Source organism: Hemibagrus wyckioides, linkage group LG10, assembly GCF_019097595.1.
Source record: "Hemibagrus wyckioides isolate EC202008001 linkage group LG10, SWU_Hwy_1.0, whole genome shotgun sequence".
Taxonomy (NCBI): domain Eukaryota; kingdom Metazoa; phylum Chordata; class Actinopteri; order Siluriformes; family Bagridae; genus Hemibagrus; species Hemibagrus wyckioides.
Genome location: NC_080719.1, coordinates 18435200 through 18462204, shown reverse-complemented (window position 1 = coordinate 18462204; position 27005 = coordinate 18435200). Strand labels below are relative to the sequence as shown.

At 38.9% G+C, this 27005-nt stretch overlaps 2 protein-coding genes across 2 annotated transcripts; both read right to left on the bottom strand.

The window, feature by feature from the left end:
- Positions 1 to 3588: 3588 nt before the first annotated feature.
- fam174c (family with sequence similarity 174 member C) lies at positions 3589 to 10106 on the bottom strand. Its single transcript, XM_058401400.1, has 4 exons — positions 9673 to 10106; positions 8461 to 8589; positions 7393 to 7428; positions 3589 to 5318 (listed from the first exon to the last, which is right to left on the bottom strand). The coding sequence occupies exons 1-3, from the start codon at positions 9930 to 9932 to the stop codon at positions 7425 to 7427; spliced, it is 393 nt and encodes a 130-aa protein (XP_058257383.1). The 5' UTR covers positions 9933 to 10106; the 3' UTR covers positions 3589 to 5318; positions 7393 to 7424.
- A 6256-nt stretch (positions 10107 to 16362) lies between these two features.
- ptbp1b (polypyrimidine tract binding protein 1b) lies at positions 16363 to 27005 on the bottom strand. The gene is made up of 16 exons (XM_058401441.1): positions 26928 to 27005; positions 26358 to 26408; positions 25281 to 25311; positions 22628 to 22688; positions 22379 to 22551; positions 21891 to 22037; positions 20890 to 21045; positions 20677 to 20787; positions 20291 to 20471; positions 20094 to 20174; positions 19854 to 19999; positions 18618 to 18651; positions 17735 to 17827; positions 17334 to 17550; positions 17174 to 17251; positions 16363 to 17079 (listed from the first exon to the last, which is right to left on the bottom strand). The coding sequence occupies exons 1-16, from the start codon at positions 26933 to 26935 to the stop codon at positions 16947 to 16949; spliced, it is 1701 nt and encodes a 566-aa protein (XP_058257424.1). The 5' UTR covers positions 26936 to 27005; the 3' UTR covers positions 16363 to 16946.

Genomic DNA, 27005 nt, shown 5'->3' with positions numbered 1-27005 from the left:
GATTTGCAAACATAATTTTAGTCTCCACAACATCCCATCACGGAGCTGTAGATATGTGTTATATATAGGAACAAGTCTTTATTTTACAGAAACATCAAATCAAATCACAGAAGTGAGTGAAAATCTTGAGTGCAGCTCCAGACATTGCAGTAAAATACGGAATGTAGAAATTGAAATACTACTGTACACTGATCAGCCATAACATTATGACCATCTTCCTAATATTGTGTTGGTCTTCCTTTTGCTGCCAAAACAGCCCTGACCCCTGATGGCATAAACTCCACTAGATCCCTGAAGGTGTACTTTGGTATCTGGCACCAAGATGTTAGCAGCAGATCCTTTAATTGGATGCATGGATCGGACTTGTTTGTCCAGAACATCCCACAGATGCTCGATTGGATTGAGATCTGGGGAATTTGGAGGCCAGGTAAACACCTCAAACTCGTTGTTGTGCTCATCAAACCATTCCTGAACCATTTTTGCTTTGTGGCACGACGCATTATCCTGCTGAACGAGGTCACAGCCATCAGGGAATACTGTTTCCATGAAAGGGTGTACATGGTACAATGCTTAGGTAGGTGGTACGTGTCAAAGTAACATCCACATGGATGGCAGGACCCAAGGTTTCCCAGCAGAACATTGCCCTGAAGCATGACACTGCCTCCTCCAGCTTGCCTTCTTCCTATAGTGCATCCTGGTGCCATGTGTTCCCTTGGCAAGTGACATACACGCACCCAGGCATCCACATGATGTAAAAGAAAACGTGAAGAAAACTTCTTCCATTGCTCTGTGGTCCAGTTCTAATGCTCACGTGCCCATTGTTGCCGTGCACAGGGGTCAGCATGGGCACGCTGACTGGTTGGTGGCTATGCAGCACCATACACAACAAACTGCGATGCACTGTGTATTCTAACACCTTTCTACCAGAACCCTTTTCAAAGTCGTTCAAATCCTCCATTTTTCCTGCTTCTAACACATCAACTTTGAGGACAAAATGTTCACTTGCTGCCTAATATATCCCACCCACTAACAGGTGCCATGATGAGGAGATAATCAGTCTTATTCACTTCACCTGTCATAATGTTATGCCTGATCGGTGTATATAGTCAGTAATTAGTCCATACAGTCTAAATTGCAATCTAAATAGATGCTTTGGATAAAAGCAGTATGGTAATGCCATATGATACATTATGGTACAGTATACACAGTAGAATAAGTAGTAAATAAGGAAGGAACACTGAAGCCATTATGTCTTATGATGGCTTTTTTTTATATGATTGAATCCCATCAGAGCAATCCCACAATCTATCATGCAAATGTCCTACAACTTATAGTAATGTAACTCCTCATCTTTCTTAGGTTCAGTGAATGAACACATGTCAGAAATTCACTACACCATAATTAGGACTCTTGACAAAGAGTTCTATCCTGCTTCCTCAAACAAAACTTTTTCGATGTTTCAGCAGTGATCAAGATACGAAATTTAGAAATATTTTAGATTTCCAATCTCACCCAAAGCCACAGTGGAATATAACCATCCAAAAAAACTGTTAAGATGCTGTTTTTGGTCTAAACTGTAACAGCTGCACACTGTGAGATGAGCAGATTGAAGCAATAGGTCGATTATTTTACGAAGTTAAATTTACCTGTGCATTTAGAGAAGATCTGTGTTACTGGTTCGCTCCTAAATGTAAAAATCTGTGTGATTTTACAAGAGAAAATGTGATCTTTGGCATCTTTATGAAAGATAGAACATATGACTTTTCCATATGGCAATTAGTGTCATTATTATTCTTGGAAAGAGCAGATTTCTAAAAGTGAAACCAAACTGCTATATATTTCATAAGGAATTGTGTTTGTTTTTTCAATCCATGATAAATTAACCTGCCTTTTTTTGGTTATTATTATTGTTTTGTTCTTGTGGTACGACGCTTGTCTGTTGTCAGCACTAGATTTAGACTAAATGATATCAATCTACTTAGACATGTCATTTTCCTTGCTTTGTTGTTCTGCTCTATAGATAGATAAGTAGATAGATAGTTACACTATATTGCCAAAAGCTTTGGGACACCCCTCCAAATCAGTGAATTCAGGTGTTGTTTTTCAGGGGTTGTTTTGTCTCCTTAGTTCCAGTGAAAGGAACTCTTAATGCTTCAGTATACCAAGACATTTTGGACAATTTCATGCTCCCAACTTTGTGGGAACAGTTTGGGGATGACCCCTTCCTGTTCCAACATGACATGATATAACATGACATATAAAGACATGGATGAGAGAGTTTGGTGTGGAGGAACTTGACTGATCTGTATGGAGACCTGGCCTCAACCCGATAGAAGACCTTTGGGATGAATTAGAGTGGAGACTGCGAGCCAGGCTAAAACTGGGACATCTGCCTTTACATGCACTTGAATGTAATATAGAGTTGGCCCGCCCTTTGCAGCTACAACAGCTTCAACTCTTCTGGGAAGGCTTTCCACAAGGTTTAGGAGTGTGTTTATCGGAATTTTTGACCAATCCTCTAGAAGTGTATAGAAGTGTATTAAAGCATGAAGACGGCTTCAAGAAGACCTGACGTTAGATCTAGAATGAATTTCCTCATTGCACCATGTAGTACTTGACCATCTAGTACACAGTTATAGAAGGGAAATGGTTTATAATCCCACTCTCTGGTGTCACCCAGATGAGGATGGGGTTCTGTTTGAGTCTGGTTTCTTCCTCATATCATCTCAGGGAGTTTCAAACCTCTGGCTTGTTCATTAGGAATAAATTTAAATCCTGTATTTTTTTTATATACTTCAGTAAAGCTGCCATTGTTATAATGTCCCTCGTTAAAAGCGCTGGAATTAAATTTGATAAAACTGAAAAAAATGGATAAAAATTGAAGAAACCAGAGAACCCAGAGGAAACCCAAAAGAATAAACACCACAAATAGTAACTGAATCTTAAACTCATGGAGCACTTGGACTTGGACTATATTTCTCTATTTAAATAGTTACATCATAAAAGTCCTAGTAAAATATATTTCTATATTTTCACATTTCTGGTATTTGACAGACTCCCTTATCCAGAACGACTATCACATTCACACGACAGCTGTTCACTGCAATGTCAGAATCCTGGACAGGATGTACAAATATTTGGTCCGTTTTCTTGCATTTCTGTTCACAAAGCAGCGACCTTCAAAGAACACACCAACACACATTTAGGTACACGTTCTTTATTTAAAAAATAAGAGAGAGAATTCATCCAGAAAACGCTGTTAATCATCAACAGTTTCAACAAGAGCCACAGAGGCACAGCCCCCTAAAGCATCACAGCATGGGATCCATTTAAATGAATTATACTCTACAAATGACTGCACTCCAAATGCAAGTAAACATTCAGCCAATCAAAGGAACAGAGCAGTGTGTGTGTCAGAGAGAGAGAGAGAGAGAGAGAGAGAGAGAGAGAGAGAGAGAGAGTGTAGCAATAACGCCATACAAATAAGTAGCAAGTTTTATTTGATCATGATTACTGAAGAGAACCGTGTGTGTGTGTGTGAAAAGTGCACACAAATCAATGTGAATGGTCAGATATAACCTCCTAATCTCGATTTATATAAGCTTTAATAACAAAATATTGACAAAAAACATGTCAGGTAATCAACATTCCACTCATTTATAGCACTTTTTAAAGGTTGCTTTAGAAATATATTACATATGAAATCTTTTTTTTTTTTTTTTTTTTTTTACTTCTTTTTACACAGAAATTTAAAGCTCTCAAAATACAGGAATGCAGGAACCACGTCGAGATCGCACAGATCGCTTTGAATTACAGTTCGTCTGAATAGAAAACACTTAAAGGCACAAATTTCTTTAAACACCAAATATTGACCTCTCATTTTTTCCCCCTCATGCCACCAAGCACACGGAAAAAACACTGAAGAGTCGAATCGATATCGAGCTCCACTCTTATTTCAGCTCGAGACTGAGAGATACGGCTACTTTCACCGAACAGAGGAAAAGGAAAAATGGAAACGTGTCATGGTCAAAGACTCGAAAGAAAGGAAGATTCGCAAGAAAGAACGTTCAGAAGAAAGGAGGAAGGAAAGAAGGAAGGAAGAAAGAGAGGGGAGGGAGGGAGGGAGGGAGGGAGGAAGGAAGGAAGGAAGGAAGGAAGGAAGGAAGGAAGGAAGGAAGGAAGGAAGGAAGGAAGGAAGGAAGGAAGGAAGGAAGGAAGAAAAAACGTTTTGGATGCAGAGTGAAGGAAATGAACAGGACATAAAACAGAAGTCGAAGCCAGTCGTAGTGCATGGAAAAGCAAATATTCAGCTTTAAAAAACAAGAAAATAATAATAATAATAATAATACACCCTCATGTTTTTAATTGATCACCACACTTTCATTCGTTCTGCCGGTGAAGAAAAATCAATAAAAAAATGTAATGAGGCGTGCAAGATTACTTTAAGCATATATTAAAAACGTAAATAAACAAAAACAAACAGTTATTTTATTTATACTACACTCAGGGACAAAGGAAAGCACAGTATTGTGATTTTAAATTTTGCAATAATTATATCTATATATATAGAAAGATAAACAACTGATAAGACTGAAGAAGCAACACGCCTTTTCCTATTTTTTTAATATTTAATCAATATTTTTCAGTAGTGAAAGCAGGAACAACAACCACCTCAACCCCTTTTTGCCCGGAATGCAGAAAAGTTTTGTCATTTTCACCAAACATGTTCTGCAGCATATCTAACTTCTAAACTTTGTGTTTCATTTTCTGTTCTGTATACTGAAAAGTGTATTAAATGCAATAAGTAATCAAGATGTATTAGTGTGTTCGAGACGTCCTGATGCTCGAAACCAGAAGCGGCCGTGTCACAGAGCTGCACAGTGTGGTGTTCGTTTATCCCCATACTCACTACTGCACTACTGAGATTATAATGAAAAGCAGTACGGACGTAATATCGTATTAATAATGTGCAGCTCTGTTATATTATGCTATACGCTCCAGAATGCTGTAACACGCTGGTGTTGAACTGACGGTAAAACAGAAAAAAAAGGAAAATGAAAGCAAAAATCATTGAAAGTAAAGATGAAGGTGGGGGAAAAAAAACACACACACACACACAAATAGATCATGGCACCTCCGGGAAATGATCTGGTACTGAACTCATTGCACAGTTTCACAGCAGCGGAAGCTTGTGGTAAGCAGTTTTCATATAAAACAGGACCAAAGATCCAAACACACCACAGCCCGAGGTCCATCTTTCAACCAATTAACTCCGAGATGCTCTTTTTGGTCATTTTTTGGTCCGTTCCACTTTATTGCTGAGGGAAAAAAAAATAGACAAGATTAGTTATGGCTGCTAAGAAGAGAGTGCTAAAATTAATCCATCCATCCATCCATCCGTCCATCCATCAATCCATCAATCCATCCGTCAATTAATCCATCCATCCATCCATCCATCCATCAATCCATCCGTCAATTAATCCATCCATCCGTCCGCCCGTCAGTTAATCCATCCATCCGTCAATTAATCCATCCATCCATCCATTCATCCATCCGTCAATTTATCCATCCATCCATCAATTAATTCATTCATCCATCAATTAATCCATCCATCCATCCATCAATCTATCAATCCATCCACCAATTAATCCATCCATCCATCCAATAATCCATCCGTCAATTAATCCATCCATCCATCAAATTAATCAATCCATCCACCAATTAATCCATCCATCCAATAATCCATCCATCAATTAATCCATCCATCCATCCATCAATCTATCAATCCATCCACCAATTAATCCATCCATCCATCCAATAATCCATCCGTCAATTAATCCATCCATTCATCTGTCAATTAATCCATCCATCCATCCATCAATCTATCAATCCATCCACCAATTAATCCATCCATCCATCCAATAATCCATCCGTCAAGTAATCCATCCATCCATCCGTCAGTCAATTAATCCATCCATCCGTCAATTAATCCATCCATCCATCCATCCATCCGTCAATTTATCCATCCATCTGTCAATTAATCCATCCATCCGTCAATTTATCCATCCATCCATCAATTAATTCATCCAGCCGTCAATTAATCCATCCATCCATCCGTCAATTAATCCATCCATCCATCCGTCAGTCAATTAATCCATCCATTCATCTGTCAATTAATCCATCCATCCATCCATCAATCTATCAATCCATCCACCAATTAATCCATCCATCCATCCAATAATCCATCCGTCAAGTAATCCATCCATCCATCCGTCAGTCAATTAATCCATCCATCCGTCAATTAATCCATCCATCCATCCATCCATCCGTCAATTTATCCATCCATCTGTCAATTAATCCATCCATCCATCCGTCAATTTATCCATCCATCCATCAATTAATTCATCCAGCCGTCAATTAATCCATCCATCCATCCGTCAATTAATCCATCCATCCATCCGTCAGTCAAATAATCCATCCATCCATCTGTCAATTAATCCATCCATCCATCCGTCAGTCAAATAATCCATCCATCCATCTGTCAATTAATCCACCCATCCATCCATCAATCCATCCACCAATTAATCCATCCATCCAATAATACATCCACCAATTAATCCATCCATCCATCAAATAATTCCTCCATCCATCCATCAATTAATCCATCCATCTATCCATTCATCCATCAAATAATCCATCCACCCACCCATTCACCCATCCATCCACCCATCAATTAATCCAGCCATCCATCAATCCCTCCATAAAATAAACAATCCATACATCTCTGGTTGTGTAATGCAGTACATCTCAAGATCTCAATGATGGTGTAATAAGAATAATGTTGGCCAAATCACACACACACACACACACACACACACACAAAATACCTCTGAATTACATTCTTCTTTTTAACTCCTACTAGTGAAGACATGTAATTACTTGCTTTGACAGCTGTACTCATGTTCAACTCACATGAATGAATGAGAGCTTTGACTGAACATGTGTCTCTCTGAATACAGGAGGGACTGAATACATCTCAATCGCTGCTGACACGGACATGTCTGTGATATGCGCTGCAAAACATCGCTCTGTGTAATCACCTGACAGACAGTCACTGAGAGGCTGCGTAAATGTACAGCGTGGGCAAGAGACACACCACTCTGTGTAAATGTGGGTATATTTAAAGATCAGGGTTTGTGCTGTTTCGCTCGGTTCCCTTGAGAACAGCAAACAATCTGATGGAGTCCAAAAATGGAAGCATATAGCTGATGTTTTATCTTTGAACGTCAGCCTTGCCGTCCCATTTACTCCAGCTGCACAATGATAAATTCCAAAAACACATCATCTGTCAGTAACGTGGAAAATTGATGGTCAAAAACAGGTGATCATTACCTTCATCATCTTGTCCTCTTGGCTCTCGGGACTCATCTGAAAAACACACAAATGAATGACAGTTAAGCAAATGAACTAAGGCATGAGACAACAGAGCGGCAGGTTTTCTTACACACCGGTTTGTTTTACTAGCCTTATAGGGACTTTCCATTAATGTAACTATCGAGCCTCCTGGTGGTCCAGCAGCAGGATCCCATGCTCTCATTGCTGTGGCTTGGGTTCAAATCTTGGGCAGAAAACTATTCTATCCACTGAGGGGTTAAATCTCAGGGCTTGTAACAAGCCCGGATAAAATGTGAGGGTTGCATCAGGAAGGGCATCTGGGGTAAAACTTGTGCCAAATCAAAATATGCGGATCAAATGATCCGCTGTGGCGACCACGAAAAGAGAGCAGTCGAAAGAACAACAACTTTAATAACAATCAATGTAGAAGAGCTGAGCCATCAATTGGCAGGTTAAATTTAGAAGGTTCCTGCAGACTGCTCCACAGACCTGTCCTCATACCTGCTCAGGGATTCATCTCCATCAGAACCATACTATAAAAGCTAGCAGACTTGTTCATCAGATCTACATAGATTCACCAAAAGTTTTATATGTGTGTGTTGCCTTTTTTAAAACTGTTAAATAAATGTTGAACACATCTTGTATTGTTGTTGCATCAGTCATCTTTCAGCAAGAAGGAAACTAGTGCTAAGTCAATAGAGAACTCAGAAACTACTTCGACCTTTTAGTTCCTCAACAGCTCTTGGTTACTGCTGCAAAAAGGACATTATCAACAGTTACATTATTTTGTCCAGTATCACCTAAATGAGGATGAGGTTCCCTTCTGAGCCTGGTTCCTCTCACAGTTTCTTCCTCATATCACCATAGGGAGTTTTTCCTTACCACCATTACCTCAGGCTTGCTCATTAGGGATAAAATATTAACTTTAAACTTTATGGGTTTTTTTTTCTCTGTTTCTATACTTCTGTAAAGCTGCTTTGAGACAATGTCCATTGTTAAAAGCGCTATATAAATACATTGAATTGAATTCTTGTATTTAGTCATAACACACACACACACACACACCTTCTCAGTGATTTGGCTTCATACACAGTGTTGTCATCTTCATCACTTTCCAGCTGTGCCATCTCCACCGTGTCGTCATAGTTTGCCAGAAGTCCATATTTTTTTCTTGGTGTAGAAGATTTCTTCAGACTAAAACCATATGAATTAGAAGTTACAAGAGTGTTTTTGCTTTTTGCCAACAAATCTCTCTCACACACACACATTGCCAGAAACATAGTAAACAAATACACAAATAAATAGCTACATTTAAGAAAGAAAGAAAGAAAGAAAGAAAGAAAGAAAGAAAGAAAGAAAGAAAGAAAGAAAGAAAGAAAGAAAAAAAGAAAGAAAGATATAAAGAATTTTGATTTTAGTGGAGAAACATCTATAAACAGTTTAACGAATTCATTTGATAGGGAAATAAACAATATTACATGGAAAAAAAAGACATCTTAGGAATAACGAGTACATCAGAGGGACAGCTCATGTTGGACGTTTGGGGGACAAAGTTAGAGAGGCCAGATTAGATGGTTTGGACATGTTCAGAGGAGGGAGAGTGAGTATATTGGTAGGAGAATGTTGGACATGGAGCTGCCAGGCAGGAGGCAAAGAGGAAGGCCAAAGAGGAGGTATATGGATGTAATAAATGAGGATATGAAGCTAGTGGGTGTAAGTGTTGAGGATGCAGAAGATAGGGATAGGTGGAGAGAGATGATTCGCTGTGGAGACCCCTGAAAGGAAGAAGAAGAAGAAGAAGAAGAAGAGTAAAGACATCTTATAAATGTCTTCAAAAGTAACCTTCCTTGTGTGATTCATTGTTTCAACATTTTAAAAAAATCAGAGTTTCTGCCGAAGGTGTCGCGTTAGGAGGTCACTGATAGGAGGCGGAATCTACTTCCGGTTAGTAAATAAAACAACTCTAGAATAGATAGTGCACGTATCTGTATCACGCAGCAACCGAGTAGCTTTGAATGATAATTGCTATTGTTTGTTATTCTTATTATGTTGTCCTTCAGCAGCTAGTAGTAGATATCGTGTTAGAGATTTGGTACGGTTTTTACGTGGTTGCTAATATCCAGCACGTCTAAATGTTACGCTACAATAAGAGCGTACGGTGTTATTCAGTCCACAAGTTACGCTCGGTTTTTAGACGTACTGTAGATATACGCTATTAATGACGGTAGCGTTATTGTCGACCATCTTACGTAAAAAGCGTAATTTGAGAAGACTTACCGGACTGCCCGAACAAGGAAATAAAGCACTCCTATAATGGTGATGCCGATAAGCACGTACAAAGCCCTTTGGATCATAGAGCCGTCCAGGTTCAGATTGTTTAAAGTGCGGCTCGTGGTGTTTTTAGTGCTCGCGGGTTTGTGAGTAGTAACAGTCACTGTGCCGTTCCCATGTTCCTCCGTCTCTTTGCTAAGACCCACACATCTGACCGACCAAATGGTCAGTAAACAATACGCCAAGGAGAAAACTATGACTTTCATTGCGACTCCCTTTTTCACCAAAATGTACGTACGTGTATCTCTACAAGGATAATCGGCTGTCTCGTCGTTTTTTTTTTTAACGGAGTCGGTTTAACAACAACAATAACTCAAAATCCGGTTAGCGATCTGTCTCCAACGCTGTCAGCCTACTTCCTGTTTCTAAATGATGACGGCACCACATCTGGTGCACCAGTCAATTCTGTCCGGATGGGCAATTGTTTAAAGGGTTTAATAAAACATTTTACAATAAACTCTCATGGAAAATGTTATATAAAAGTAAAAACATGAAAACAATAAGAACTATGCTACTATTTAAATATGTATTATTTTTTTCTATAATGTATCTCTTTAATTCTCCTGTCATATTCGGATATATTTTCTCTTGGCATGGCTTTTTCAACCAATCAATCGGTCAATAAATAAAGAGATAAATAAATAAATCAAAAATATATTTTAAAAAAATCACAAACCGGTTCAGATTATGTACACTATATTGCCAAACGTTTTTGGGACACGTCTCCAAAGAACTCAGGTGTTGTTTTTTCCGGGGTCGGGCTTGGCCCCTTAGTTCCAGTGAAAGGAGCTCTTAATGCTTCAGTATACCGAGACATTTTGGCACTGATGCTGGATGAGAAGGTCTGGCTCGCAGTCTCTGCTCTAATTCATTTCAAAGATGTTCTGTCCGGTTGAGGTCACCAAACTCGCTCACCCATGTCTTTATGGACCGTGCAGTCATGTTGCAACAGGAAGGGGTCATCTCCAAACTGTTCCTACGAAGTTGGGAGCATGAAATTATCCAAAAATGTCTTGGTATGCTGAAGCATTAAGAGTTCTTTTCACTGGAACTAAGAGGCCAAGCCCAACTCCTGAAACACAACACCTGAATTCAGTGATTTGGAGGGGAGTCCCAAAACTTTTGGCAATATAGTGCATGGTGGCAGCAGCATTATGTTATGAGACCGCTTTTTTTCAGCTGAGACTAGAGCTCTAGTCAAGACAGAGGGAATCACAGATTTGACACAAACATGTAGGCCTCTGTTAGATAGCTGAAAATGAAGAATACTTTCACCCTCCAGCACAAAGCACAAATCCCAGTCAACAAAGAGATGTCTTTAGGAGAATGTTTTGGAATGGCCTTAGAGCTAAATCTGATCAAATACCTTGAATGGAATGCCTGGAAGGAAGCTGCGCAAAGGAGATCTCTTCAAAAATCTTATATATCCGGAGCATTTTTTTGCAAGCGTGCGTGAGATAAAATCGCCAAATCAAATTGTGTTTATACCAGAGGACTTTCTTATAAACACTGAGGGCTGCATGACAAGCAAAATGTGTTTTTACAAGTTAGTAGTTATGCACATGCACATGTTTATGCAACCAGGATGTTGTTATTGCTGTTATAGGTTTTTCTTTTTCTTTTCTTTTTTTTATATCCACCAGAGTGTTCACAGATCTTTAGTGACATGACAGCATGGCTCATTTCAAGAAATGTCTGTTTAAAGTTTAAAAATGAATAAGCAGAGGTGCAAATGTTTATTCTGTCTGTCAAATTCAAAAGAGCGGTCTCATCTGTTCAGAGTCCATGGCACTGGTGGCACAAAAGTGGTAACGTGAAGCACCAGTATGAAACCTTTAACTTGTGACAATAAAATTGTCAAAAGTGAGGTGGGGAAATGTGTGTGATTGATGCGAATGTGATCTATCTTGACAATGTCCCAAATCTATTCAGTATGCTACTAAATGTCCAAACAGATGCCTACCATTATCAGTAGTGGTACACAAGGAGTAAAACATTTTGGTGTTATCTGTGACTGTTACATTCTCCCTGATGTGTCTAGGGGTTGTACCTGATGGTTTGAATGGAAGGACACAGACAACAGCAGCAGTGTTAAATTAAGCCATTAATTTTTCTTTCCACCCAATAAGGTAAAAGGTAATAAATGGTTCAGTACAAAGAAACACAATGCCAAAGAAATGACATGAAAATAACACCTACCCTGCCTAACCAAAATTACAGCTGGTGGCTTTCCCCCAATTTAGTATGTCTATACAAAGTTGTATTACTGATTAAAATGTGTAAAGGTACAGCCAAACAACCTCTCCACACATCACGCCAGAGAGCATGTCACACATATCAGAGATTATTTATCTTAAATAAATAAATAAAGCCTGGTATAAATAGACTACCTGTCTTTTTTTTATCTTCCAAAAATTCTTTTGAATTTTTCTGGAACCAAGCGCAACAGCACCACCAATGATCATAAAAAAAATACACAATTGTATAAGGAAGCAGACCTGGGGCTAATTTCCTTCTAAACCAAACTGTATATTCATTCAGAGTATAAATAAAAGTCATGTAAATACGACCGCTGTCAAGCTGTTCACTTGGAGATTCTACACTTGATTCACTATATGCTGCTGTGGAAGGTGTGACATGGATTTGACAGTTTACATCCAAGGCCCAGAAATCCCTCTTCACGCAGAGGATAATGGGTTCTCTTTGGAGTCTGGTTCTTCTCAAGGTTTCTTCCTCATGTCATCCATCCACTCATCCATCCAATCACCCATCCATCCATCCATCCATCCAAGCACGCACCCAACCACCCAACCATCCATCCATCCAAACCTATCCACCCTCCCAATACCCATCCATTCACCCACCCACCCACTAATCCACACATCCACCCATCCATCCACTTATCACACTGGGTCACAGGGAACCTGGAGTCTTTCCCAGTATAGTCAAGGCAGGATACAATCACACACCAATTCACACACACTACAGACACCTCAGAGATACCAATACCAATCAGCCTACAGTGCAAGTCTTTGTACTTCGGAAGGAAATCTGAGTACTCAGAGGAAACCCCTGAGGCATGGGGAGAACAAGCTCCACACTTTGCAAAGCCAGCAATCAAATCCACTACCCTGTAGGTGTGAGCCAGTAGGAGGTCATAACCCCCTCTTATCATCCTGTCAGTTTTTTTCTTGTCTTTGTTGTCTCTGGCTTTTTCATTAGCGTAACTAAATCTAAATCCAGACTTCTTTGTTAAACAATTTATAATTGAATTTAATTCAAATATCTGACACAGGTCAAAGATAGAGCATTTAATCTAATATTTACATTTGTAAAAAAAAAAAAAAAAAGTTATCGTGACGAGTAAATTTTGTCCAACTCCTTATCTATCGTCGTCTGATGTTGTAACTAACCATTATCTAAACCGTAGCCCGGGAGTCAGTGAACTTCGCAAGCACAAGGTAGACACACTGAAACATCAGTCAGAAAAGCAAACTCAGCTGTTCCAAAAATTTAAAAAGCATTCAGAGAAGGTCACATTAGCGTCATATCAGCTAGCATGGTAACATTGTTCAGGCAAAAAAGCCATACCTTGGAGGGGAATTTGTTAAGAAGTGCCTCAGTGATGCTGCTGCTGCTATTCTTTGTCCCCTCAACTGTCATGGCACACTGTTGAACAGAGAATATCAGACACTGAGAATTCAGTAGAAACACATTTATTATCAGATCTTCAGAAGTGCCGGTGTTTCAGCATTGCATTGGATGAGTATTGCGATCTTCAAGACAAGCCACAATTGGCAATATTTGTACTGTTTGTGTCAGAAGACTGTACAATTAAGGAAGAGCGGGACAAAGGAAAGACAGAACTTGTGGCATCAAGCTGAAAGAGACACTGATGACTGTTGTTGAGAAAGTAAACCTGTAGTTATCAAAATTAACAGCAATAGCCACGGACAGAGCTCCAGCCATGTTGGGATCTGGGAAAGGTCTTGTAAGGCTGTGTAAAGGTGACGGTCATTTTCCAGAACTTTGGACATTTCACTGTATTATCCATCAAGAGCACTTGGTGTCTAAAAAGCTAAACTTCATGAAACCTGTGCTGGAAATTGTCAAATTTATACACATACATGCTCTCAATCAGAGACAGTTCAAAAATCTTCTTGATGAACTTGATGAAGATCTTCCATCTGATCTGCTTCTTCACTGCACTGTGAGATGGCTTTCAAGAGGTAATGTGCTTTTCCATTTCTTTGAGCTTTTGAACCCGGCGAAGCTGTTCCTCGCAGAGAAACAAAAGGACTACATTGAGCTACATGATCCCCAGTGGATTTCAGATTCGGCTTATTTGGTCGACATGCTGCATTATCTGAATTGACTGAATGTGGATCTGCAAGGGAAGTTAAAGATGCTGCCTGACCTGGTGCAGGAGTGTTTTCAACAAAACTCAAGCTTTTCAAGACACATCTACAAAAGAGAGACTTCACACATTTTCCATCCTTGTTGAAGGCAAGTGGACAAGCAGCAGAGGTTGTAAAAGGGAAACCTGCATGGTATGCTACACTGCTTGAAAATCTTGAGCAAAGTTTTGAGGACAGATACGGCAAAAAAGACCACCCCAACCCATTCACTGCTGAATCAGACTGTTTAAAAGTCCCTTTAGTGGAAGATGAAGCAGCATCTCAGCTTGAAATGATTGGACTTTCTGAGGATGACAGACTTAGAAGTGTTCTGAGGGAAGGAACCCTGGAGTTTTGGAAGATTGTGCCAGTTGAGAGATATCCCAATGTCAAACAAGCTGCATGGTCGATGTTTGGGTCAACTTGAATCTGTGACTCACTTTTTTCCCCCCCGACACTGAAACAAGTGAAATCAAAGCACGGCTCTGTTCTTACCGACACACGTGTGAGAGAGTTATTAAGAGTAGCCACAACCGAATACAAGCCAGCCCTGAAAAAAAAAAAAAGATTGTGGAAACCAAGGTGGGAAATCAGGTGTCTCCATGAAAACTACTGTGTTATGTAATTAGGCATCTATTATTGTGATATACTGTTGTTTACACACCTGTTGCATGGCTCATGCCAGACAGGTATCACACCACCCCTGTAGTAGTCAGGGAGCACAAATGATCATTTCTAATTATTTCAGAAGGATGGCCAGCTGATGACCTCATCTAAAAGTCTTGCCTTGTCTAAAAAGTTTTTGTTTTGTCTGATCGCTTAACCCAACTGAAATAGAGCTACTGCTATAGTCACAACAATGAAATGACTCCCAGACAGCATTACAGTAAACAAATGTTTAATGAAGATAAATAGAAAGTACAACCTCCATTTGAAGGACTGTTAAAGAAACATGGTATAAGACTGAAAGATTGTATAATCCTACTTATTTTTTTTTTCTATAAATCCAAATTCTTTTTTTTTTTTTTTGCATGCTTATGGTGCATTGCTGTAGTCAAAATATACATTCAATTTCAGATATAAAAACCCTATTGCTTTTTAACATTGTGGTATAAAAATAGTATTTACACCTCACCTATCCACATTAAAGGCAAAATGCTGTGCAGATGCATACGACCTGCCATTATCAAGAGACTGGATTATATGGTCTTCCAAAACATGGCAAAAGGTCACATGTTACCTTCACTTATTTTAAAAAAAAAAAAAAGAAAAACATTGAAAACAAAAATCTGTGCTGTGGAATGCTTAAAGTTTAACAAAAAAAAAAAAAAAAAGTCTTTTCTGGAAAGTACTGACAGTGGGTCCACACAGTCAACGTTCTAATATGCTTAGAAAAGTACAAAGAATCTTTTTCCATTTCTCATATATATATATATATATATATATATATATATATATATATATATATATATATATATATATATATATATATATATATATATATATATATATATATATATATATAAAAAAAAAAAAGCACTCTACTGTATGTGTGGCCAACATGATTAAAATCTATTTTAAATAAATGAAAGACCATAACCAACTGAAAGGCATGTGACTAAGATACACTCAGCTTGCAGGACTGCAAGAAAAACAAATCTTAGGAACAGGAAGGGAAAAAAAATAAAATAAAAATAGTTACTGGTCGGTAACAAACATACCATAAAAGGAAAATGATTCCCTATATACTTTTTTTTTTTTTTTTTTTTTTTTTTAAACACAAGCCACATGAACACTTCTATACTTCTCTCATATATATATATATATATATATATATATATATATATATATATATATATATATATATATATATATATATATATATATATATACCTGGCCGATTCTAAGTGGGGGAAAATACATTAGTCTCATGACTGAAAGCTGAAAAAAGGCTTTGGTTTCGAGCTGTAGTGTACATACAAAAAGGTTCAGGAATACGCCAAATATATCAGGCATTACAAGAGAACAGTTACAAAACAATGCCTTGCGATACATTAAGGCAATACTTAAGGTCTATGAAAAAGTACAGAACAAATCGTATAGGCAAAGAAGCGAGAGAGCCACTGACCAAAGGCCAACATGCAATGGCCAACAGCATCAAAACACAAACATACTTATGTGATTTGTACACAAATTATTGCATTAAATAAAAAAAAAAAAAAAAATAAAAAAAAAAAAAAATAAAAAAATGTAAACAGTCTATGTCTATCGTTACAGTATGTGATAAGACTCAAAGCTACTGGGAATGTAGAAAGCAAAAGGAACTGGCCTTAAGGCAACGATTTATCAAAAAAAAAAAAAAAAAAGCCCTGCGGCTGTATGAAACATAACTAACCTCTAAATTCAGCTACACAAGGATACATGCACACGTGGATTGCAAACTAAATTCTTTACAAACATTGGTGTCATATCAGACGACACGGTTTATGTGGTATCAGAAAGCGCTTAACTGCAAGATAATGTAAGGCACAAGAAGTACTTCTGAAAGAAAAAAAAGAAAAAAAACCAGAGCAGCACTTTCAAGGCAAGGGTCCAACCAATGCAAAAATGAAGTCGTCTGAAACTTATAAAAGGCTCAAGGAGGTGATTACAGATAGACAATCATTAAAAAATAATTAAAATGTTACATATGAACCACTAGATATTACTTATAAATACAATAGTGGAATGATGAAAGTTGTGGTTGAGGCTTCAGAGAAGTCATCTCAACTTTACGGTATGTCCTTAAATGACTCATCCCAGCTGCAGTCACTTTTATCCTGTTCAAATAGTTGACTTGGAGAAGGACACTCGAAGATGGTGGTTTTCACCAAGATCATGATTGTGGAACTCGATAAGGGACTCGATTGCTTCTTCCACAGAGCCCATTTGAATCAGAGCCATCTTGCGGTCCTTCCTGAAAGCAGATGGTAGGTTGATTTAAAAAAAAAAAAAATAGTACCTAAATTAAAATGTAAACAGTAAAGGCCAATGTACTATAAGGAACTTACTGAAAGAACTTGAAGTTCTTGACCACAGAACCAGAGCTTGCAAAAAGCATCTTGAGATCATCTTCAACAACTGAAGGGCTGTTAAAGACAAAGGACATAATTAATTTTCAGCTCGGTTTAACAAGGAACAAACAACGGAAAAACAGAAATGTTGGCTCACGGGATGTTGGAGAGGTGCAGAGTTGAGGAGGGTGGGAAGATGTTGGAGTAGTTTTTAGAGCCAGGCTTCTTAAAACGGTGGAGAGGAGAGTTACTGTAATCCTTAGTGAGGCCCTGATCTTCGTGTCCCTCGCGGGGCAGCTGAACAGTCGTGTGTTTGGATAAAGTGATGCGCAGCGCCCGTCCATACAGCTTCTGTCCGTTCAAATGGCTCATAGCTAAGGGTAGAGAAATTCACACACGATATGGTCATTAAACACTTGCCAAGGAACTTATTATACCTGCATGTAGATACATCAGATGGCCCTCGAGGACAAAGTTTTCTGAATTGAAAATCGTTGAGGACAAAACAACCAGCATCAAACATTTTAATAAATGAAGATAAACAAATAGTAGGTTCACCTAGCTGAGCCTGAGTGCCATCTGACATTTGGATAAGGGCATTCTCCTTTTTGTTGAACATAATTTTCACTCTTATCACATCACCATATACACCTGGTGAAAAGAAAGAACATGGTTAAAAGCAAAATATAAAGTTTACAGTACAACTATTACAAAAATTAAAAACCAAACAATTCCTTTAATACGTTTAGGGTTACAATCAAGACACTCCATCAGAGTGCAGTCTCCTTATAGACACCAAGTGCCACTGAAATAATATAGAACGCGTCAATAGATATTTTAGCCAATGTTATCTATTGCAATTGGACATGACCTATGACCTACTTGGCAAGGTAAAAATAAATAAATAAATTACAGCCAAAAGGACAGATTGGGGGAAAGTGGGCAATTTTACAGACTGCAAAAGAGGAATGGACTTTTGCACTGATGTCCTTAATGCATGAATTGAGAAAAAGTGAAACTCCGCTGTAAGAAGGCTAGCTTTAGGTCAGAAGGTTTGGTGGAGGGGAAAAATAAAAAATAAAAAAAAATAAAAAAAAATAAAATAAGCGGTCTTAACAAATGGATAAATGACAGGAGTCTTGACTATTAACCAAAGTATAAAAGCTTCCCTCAAAAGACATGCAAAACAATTTCAAAAGCATGCATCATAAAATGATAAACAGTCTATTAAAGCACAAAAAGATACAGCATTTTCAAGTGCGCCATAATAGTCACAAATCTAAATCTCTGGCGAGTGCTGCAACTTTTTGGTTTGCATCTCATCTCAGCACACACACACACAACAGCAGAAAACACACAAGCACTCAAATTGCCTTGTGAGGGAAGAAATTGAAAGAACAGAACAAACAAGTGATAACAAAAGATGCTAAGGATAACATACCGAAAAGAATAAAGAGGCATTGGGGCGTAACTCTCTTTAGAGGACAGCAGAGGAAGGCAGCGGAGGGAAGAAGGGAGAGGTAAAGATCGGAGGCAGAATGGAGGTTCAACATATCCACAGCGAGGAGGCAGTTCCACGGGAAATGACGAAAAAACGGTGGTTGGATCATGAAGATGGTTAATGGATTGGGAGTAGAAAGAGGAGGGGAGAGGTGGACATGAAAGTGTAAGGAGTGAATAGTGTTCAACATGAGTATGTTTGTATGTGTGTGTGTGTGTGTGTGTGAGGATGTAAAAATAAAAATGAGTGGAACACATGTGGGCAGCCATGTGGCAGGCGGACATGGTTGCAAAAGAAAAAAAAAAAAAAAAAGAAAAAAAGAATGGGGAATGGGGAGGGAGAGAAAAGGAGGTAAAAAACAAAGTCAGTATACATATGGAAATACAATAGTGGTCAAGTTAACTTTTATAGAAACTAATCCAACAGAAGAAAGTGCTGTTTTCATTGAAAAAATTAAGTTTATAAATTGCTCAAGACAATGAAAGATAAGCTTATTTGCTAGAGCCTTCTTAAAAGAATAATCAAACCATTTACAAGTTCATTGTATCAACTTTTCATTAAATAATGAAATCTTTAATTCTACTCAGGCACAAGAGACTTAGCCGAAAGGTTTTAAAGCCTCTCTGAAACGTAAACAGGCCAATTTTGCTAATTTTAGAATACGTTATACAAGCTGCCAAGTCTCGTAAAAGAATCTCTCAATTCTTGATGAACTTGTGCAAAATGTAAGAATATTCTGGTAAAAAGGCAACAGCTTAAAAAAAATAAATAAAAGATATATCAAGCTTAGAGTAACGTTATGTTAGAAAATTACAAACTTGAAAAAAGAAAAAGAAAAGCTGAAAACTGGGAGGAAACAAAAGCAAAGCTTTAGTTACCTGAAATTTAAAAAAGGGCCATTCTGGACAGTATATAGAACGCAAGTCAAATACAATAACAAAACTATATAAACTGCTTTACAGGACTAAATTTTGTTTTTTTAAACCCGATATTCAGTTTCAACCTACGGGAAGTATGCTAATTTTTTAAAACATTACCATTTTTAAATCAACTCCAAATAACAAGAAACTCTTCTTGAAAGAACCAGCACCAAAATATTTTATACAAATTTGTATGAAATATTTATACGACACCAAGAGGACTATTTGCTACAAAACGTAGCTGGAGGTCACTAACCTCAGGATTCAGGTTGCTGACCAGCATGACACAGTGGCCGGCAGGAAGAGTAGGGAAGCCCAGTCTGCCTGCTGCAGCAGCTGCTGCCGCTGCACTAGGAATGGCCAAAGAAGCCAGGGCTCCAGGAACACCTGGCATGGTCAAGCCTGGGAGAGCAAAAAGAAAATTATGCACATTGTACACTGTTTACGGTCAGTAAAGCAAATAAATGTAGTAGTGAGGCTTGTGACATCAACAAACCTGCAGCCTGCTGAATGGTAAAAGCTGGGGGGAAGGCATGGGCACCAGCAAACGGACCAGCGGAAATGATCCCAGGAGTAGCTGTGGACATAAACTAAATATTTACTTGAGGCATAAAAAAGAAAGCATTGCATGACGCATGTACCGAGACTAATAGAAGATAAAAGGTGATGAAATGATGCTCAGTTGTGGCCTACCAAATGCAGCTGTGGTCATTGCATGGTGTTCAAGAGCAGGCTGGCCATCTCCCGAAGGCAGGTCAGGCCGTGTGTAGTCCCGACTCTTATCGTTGTTGTACTTAACATTCAAACTGGTGAGTTTGGAGAAACTGATGCGCAGAGTGCAGCATGCATTATAGATGTTCTGTCCATCCAGAGCCTGTGTAGTGACAAGTTACATAAATTAAGTGCACTTAAACCAAAAAAAAAAAAACCCCACAAACAAAAAGGCATAAAATTAATCACAAATTAGTGATCTTGAATTGTATCGTCAATTTTAGCCTGAAACACACAGATACTGAGCTGCAATAAGCAAGTAAATACTAGATCTTAACACAAAGTGCCCTCTAGATGGAGCCACTCACCAGTTTTGCATGCTGAGCAGTAAGACCATCAGAAAACTGCAGAAGTGCTTGGAACTGGTTATTCTTGGTAAAAGTAATCACTTTCAACACAGTGCCAAACTTGGAAAAGATCTGTGGAAGACAGCAAAACATTAAACATCTAAACCAAAGACAATGCTTTTTAAGCAAAGCAAAGCAAAACGATACTGACTAAATAAACAAACGAGGATCTACCTGGTGCAGAACATCCAGAGTGACTGGGTAGAAGAGGTTCTCCACCACCACTCTGAGGACGGGGCTGGGGCCACTCGCACCGCCTGCTTCCACACCACCTAATGACATGCCGCCTGTCTGGACTGCATTTACGGCCTGCAGTGCTGCCTGCGCTCTCTGATGTTAAAAATAGGACAGAGACGAAAGTGTTTGATCAATAGGAGAGATCTACCTGAATTATCCAGCTTTCTTTCATTTTAAAAGAAAAGATGGCATGGACATGAATGCCTACTCCACGTCAATTTGATTTGCATCAGGAACAAAATCACATCTCTTGGACCATAATGCAACTTGGAGACAACAATAAACAATGAGGTCCTGTATTCAAGTAATCTTTTGCCATAAAAAGCATGAAACGATACTATTAACTGCTAAAAAGTTCCTTTCCTCTTAAAATAATTGCGATTAAAATGTTACCCATTATTGTGCAACTTGATTTTTAACATTATTAAAAGCAATGGATGTGTATGTTAAGAAATGAAGCCCCCTTGAGAGTACAAGACTCAAGTGCTTATTTAAACAGATTACACAACCAGAACCGAGTAACCACCGATGGAAGGAGTAGGTAGATAAGCCTTGGCTGTGGAATGCATTAAATGTAATCAGCATGATGTCCCTGCTAAGAATGTGTTTAGAAAAGAAGGATAAGCTTTAAAAAAAAAAAAAAAAAAAAAAAAAAAAGCAGCTTCGTGCGAGCTCGTAAACAAGCTCATCAGTCCATATGAAGATTCCACTACAGCTGGAGAAACAGTAAGCACTACAGTTGCCCTACAAAACAACTCTTACAAATACAAATCTTAGAATATTTACTTGGACTGTATTTATTATTCACTTTTTGTTAAGTATACAGATTGCTAGCACAAAATAACCCTAAATTCAGAGGCAGAAGTAGCACAGAGTGTGGCAAATGGAGAAAAAAAAAGACTGGAAAAGAAAGCCAGGAGTTTTTGCTGAGCACATACCACTTGGTTTGGTGAGTTGTCCGTTTTCAGCTCCTTGTGGTTGGAGTACTGCATAAAGATGGGATGATTCCTGATGACTGGTGTGACTGAAGAGTAATAGCTGACCATAGTCTGGGCTGCCTCCTCTGTATTCATCTCAAGAAAAGCCTAAGGGGGGGAGGGGGGGATCAAAATACTTTAGCATACAGTTCCATTGTACATTAACACTATTATAACCATTTTTTCATTTACATTAAAACGTTTTAAATAGTTACATACTAAATAAGACGTTTCTGGAAAAGCTATTCAAAACCATATGTGGCTTTTTGATTAGGGGCATGAGAACTAGCTCAGATACAACAAAGCTTCACATAGATTAATGGTCCCACTTGAGACCCCAAACAAGTGAACATAAACACAGAAATTTAAATATGAACAGGTCTTTCAGGTCCTCCCCCCTTCAGTATTCTCCCTCATTGTAAAGGCTACAAGAAGCACAACATGAATACCTGGTTCTTTCCTTTCAGCATGAGCAGGTTGGTGACTTTGCCAAAGGGGAGGCCGAGAGAAATGACCTCAGCTTCATTGATATCACTGGGGAGCTTGCGTACATGTATGACACGGGATGGTATACCAGGACTTCTGATGTCACCTTTGAACTTCTTGCTGTCGTTGCCATTAGCTGGAATGGAGAGCATATCATTAGGACAATTTTCTCAGATGCATACACAATGAGATCATGTTTCTCCAAAACATACCTGCTGAACTCATGATATATGGCCCGTTGGAAACACAGGAGAAAAGTTCGTCAGATCCTCTCTGGAGGGGGGAAAAAAAAAAGGGGCACACATTTGTCAATCAACAGCAACATAGCAACTAGGCAGGCTACATAAGCACAGACATTCCACACAGAGCATCAAGTTAAACACACAAGCCCCTACACAGTGGAAACAAGAAGGAACATGCTGAAATGTTCAGGAAGTGTCTGAGTAGTCACAATTCTACAAGACTCAGCTAGCTGACCTAATAAGGACAGCTTTGAGATATGTTGTACCCACATTGTGAGTTTACAGAAGGGGGGAAAACCCCGGAAGTAAGCATTGTGAGAACCAGCAGTCATCCTGTGCAAAAGGCAGGGTCATATTAACCAGCAGCCATTCTCCAACCCCACCAGCAAGTTTTAATAGCAGGTGGGGGTGCGAGGGACACAAGAGTTTCTGGGTCATCAGGCAAGAGGAATGAGTGGGAGGACTCACAATTACAAGATACTCACAAGAGTGAACGAGAGAGAATGTACTGGTAGTTTGATTCTGAGGTTGGTTGGAATTTAAAAAAATAAAAAAATAAATAAAGCCATCCCAGAATTCTCCATGGACATAGTCAGCCATTCCATGTCACCCAATTTCAGCAGCCTAATGGAGCCAAGCAGGCCATGCATGCATCCTCCACCACACATTTAAAATTCCACTGCTACAGCAATCAATAATTAGAACCATATGGAGAACTGTAGAATGAGGGCACAGCTAAGGACTATGAGGCCAAAAAAAAGGGAGGGTAGGCTAAACGTTTGCTGAACGTCACTGCTTAACCACTCCATGTTGGTTTTAGCAATAAAGCCACTCCCAACACTTTCTTTACAACCTTAAAAAAACAAAACAAAAAGGCAGCCCGACTGCTGAGCCTGCTTCTATAAGGCATGCTCTTACAAGTAAAGACAATGCAAAGTCATAAGCACATAAAACCTTAATTAAATTTGACTGTTAACAAGAAGCAGGGACAAAAAAAAATTGTACATTTCAAAACCATGATATGGCTGAGCCTGGCAAGTGACACAAAACCAGGTTCAAGAGATTATAAAGGTGTGGAAAAAGGGAGGAGGGTAGGAGGCTGCAATGATTCACAGAGAGAATGCGGCTGTTACCATGAGCTCCCTGATTGTCATTCGCTCACCATGGAGACCTTGTGTCTATGGCTGCAGGTGACTGAAACCCAACCCGCGCTCTTAAGCTTGAATACACAGAGCCGATTGTCTTCAGGGGTCCAGGTGTAATGTTTCGTCTACTGTTGGAGCCCATCAAAGATTTACCAAGCCAGGCATAGAGGTTATAAGGCCTTCTTTCTGTCTTTTTTTAACCTAGTATACACCATGCTCAACACCTGCTTTCAAATTAAATTAAGCAAAAGAGGCACGAGTCTATCAAGTAAGCAGTGACCTGACCCATTAGCACTTCCCCCAACCACCTTCCCTCTAATCAGCAGAGCTGAACAAACCCAAGAGCAACATGTGTGTCCATAGGGGAGAGGCAAACATATTTGCATGTAATGAATAGGCTCCTTTCATGGCATCGTGTCAACACCCAAAGCCTATTTTTGAGGAATGCATTTTAAAGTCTACTCGCACAGTTAAGACAATCAATCAGGAAGCATAATGCAAACCAGTCCAAAGGTACAACCGAGAGGACAGGTAAAAATAAAATGGAAGGAAATTCTAACAGCTATTCATACAACACCGATTAAATGGTGACTGGGAGGAAAATAATAAGAATAAAAAAAAAATAAAAAAACCCACCTCTTTTTAAATACAGAAATTATTTCTACACTTTACATCTATGGAAGAGGGAACATCTTATGTTAATTAAAATATGTGGACTTAAAAACATCTGCTTTAACAAAAATCAGTAATCAGGACAGTCTGTTTGCCGAATACAATACTGCACAAAAACCAGGAATCCTCATGTACACAGACAACAAAGAACCAGGTAAAGGGGGGGGGGGGGGGGGGGTAAGGAATGCATCTCTTCCACAAGTGTGCTCCTATAATTCGATGACTTGTAAATGAATCAAAACCTTTCAAACTTTTAACACATGCTGTTGAGAAATCCTTCATTACACTCTTTCAGAAAAAAGAAAATGATGTTTCAAGGCCACACGACTGCTTAGAAACATACAAGTCAATCAGGTCAGTGGTGAGTATGAATCACTCCTTTGTTCTGAATATTGCAGGTCCTCCCAGCTAGCTACATACCACACATGATTATCTTCGGTGAAAGGCCAGAGAGGAATGCACAGAACATATTAACCAATGACGGCTGATCTGTGGCACTGAGGAGTATGCTTTCAGCACAGAGAACCATCCGAGCAACAAACAAGATGAAACAGCAAACTTTCGGTCCATGTTTAACCCGAAACCTTTAAGCAAAACAATACAACTGAGAAAAAAAAAGAAGAAGAAAAAAGAGACACCCCTAGACTTAAACTTGGCAAACCACTTGACGTTTCACTCTGCACCAAGAAAAATACACCCTTCAGATACAAACACACAACCAAGGAAGCTTACTGAGAGGGAAAATATCGGCATATACAGTCTTGTGCAGAAAAACTGAAAACCAAGAACAACAAAAAAATACCTACCTTTGTTCCAACTGCAATATCATGGACAACGCTGCAAAGAACAAAGGGAACATCAGACAAGAGACAAGGAAATGCTCAGGAACAATCATTTTAAACAGAATAAGGAAAAGGATTAAAAAGTGACAAGGTGTCAGAATTAAACATTTTATTATTGTACAGTAACATGGCCAGCAGGAATGTCATTATTTTGGCACACCAACGCTATGAATATGGCATGTATTATCATAATGGAAGGAAGTGAAGTAAAACAATCAAAACTGGGTGGGGGGAAAAAATAAATAAATACTGTGGGACTCATTTCATCAGCTTTCACTTAAAACAAAAAAGATATTTTAAGGGGAAAGCGGGGGGGGGGGGGGGGCATGCATTAAGTCCCCACTGCAGACTGGACAGTCTAAACTGCATCCTGTGCTGTCCCTTCCCACAGCAAGCTAAGAAAATATGAGCGGCATTTCAGGGCCAGGCTGAGACGCCCTTGTCCACCCCCCGCCCCCCCAAACATCCTGTTCCTCCTTACAGGAAACACCACGAGCCCAGAGCTGCTTTTACAGCACAATCTTTAAAGCAAAAGGATTACATAAAGCTTGTTAAACTAAACCAAAAACAGGGGCAGCTCCTGGATTTTTCCTTATTCTCCTTTTGTTGCAAAACGTGGCCGGATAGAGAGCTCGGCTTCTGTGAGGTGAAAATCGCCTCGTGAGGAAATAAGACCAATATTATATATATATATATATATATATATTTTGAAAAAAATCGTCTAAAATATAATGTGTATGTCAATCTTTAAAATCTAGATCAGGGAAAAACGATTAAAAAACCCCCCATCCTTAAGCAACAAAACCCCTCGTGGTCTACTTGAGGAAAAGTTAGAAAACAATAGCTTGTAGTTATACAGTTATACTTGGGTAACTGTACAGATACCTTGCTTGCAAAAAAATAAGTGCGTTTGGGTTTGTTTGCTTGGTTTTTATACTTTAAAAAAAAGTTACAGGAAAATAAAAAAATGGTATGATCGAATGCACCGTGATATAGTCTTCCTAAAAACCTCGGGGGGGAAAAAAAACAATGTAGACTTACTCTAATTCTGTGTAACTCGATCCCATAGGATACAAGTCAGTCTCTAGGCGGCTGCATAGAGAGAAACAAGTCAACGTCAGAAAGAAAACAATGATAACAAATACATCAAACTAATGTTGCTGTTTAACGCGGTACAAAATGTCTGCCTCGGATTTTGCCTCGAAGACCGAATATAATGCAACAGGTACCCGGAAAGCACGAGCTCGAGCTGTGGCTAACAATCATTAGTGAGGCTAATCGGCAAGTTAGGCACGAAAAAGTTCTTAGCTACAAAGAATATACAAGCGTTTGGAATAACTTTGTATAAATATAAGTAAATAAATAAAATTGTCAGCTGAACGCCAACAAACCGCGATCATCTAAAACAGACAGTGATGCGTGGAGGATTCGGTTGGTTTCCATCGCAACCCGCGAGCGCAAACGCTTAGCTAGGGCAAGTTACTAAACTAAACCTACACGAACTCTAACTAGTCGCTAATTACCGGCGAAAAGAATTAGACGATTCTATTTTTTGTTTTTGTTTTGTTTTTTTGTTTGCTTCAGAATACAAGGTAACAACAATAAACTTACCCGTCCATTGCACAAAGAGGAACTTGAGGTCTAACCAGGAACTTTGTGGCTTGGCGGAGTTTTCTTATACCCCGAACA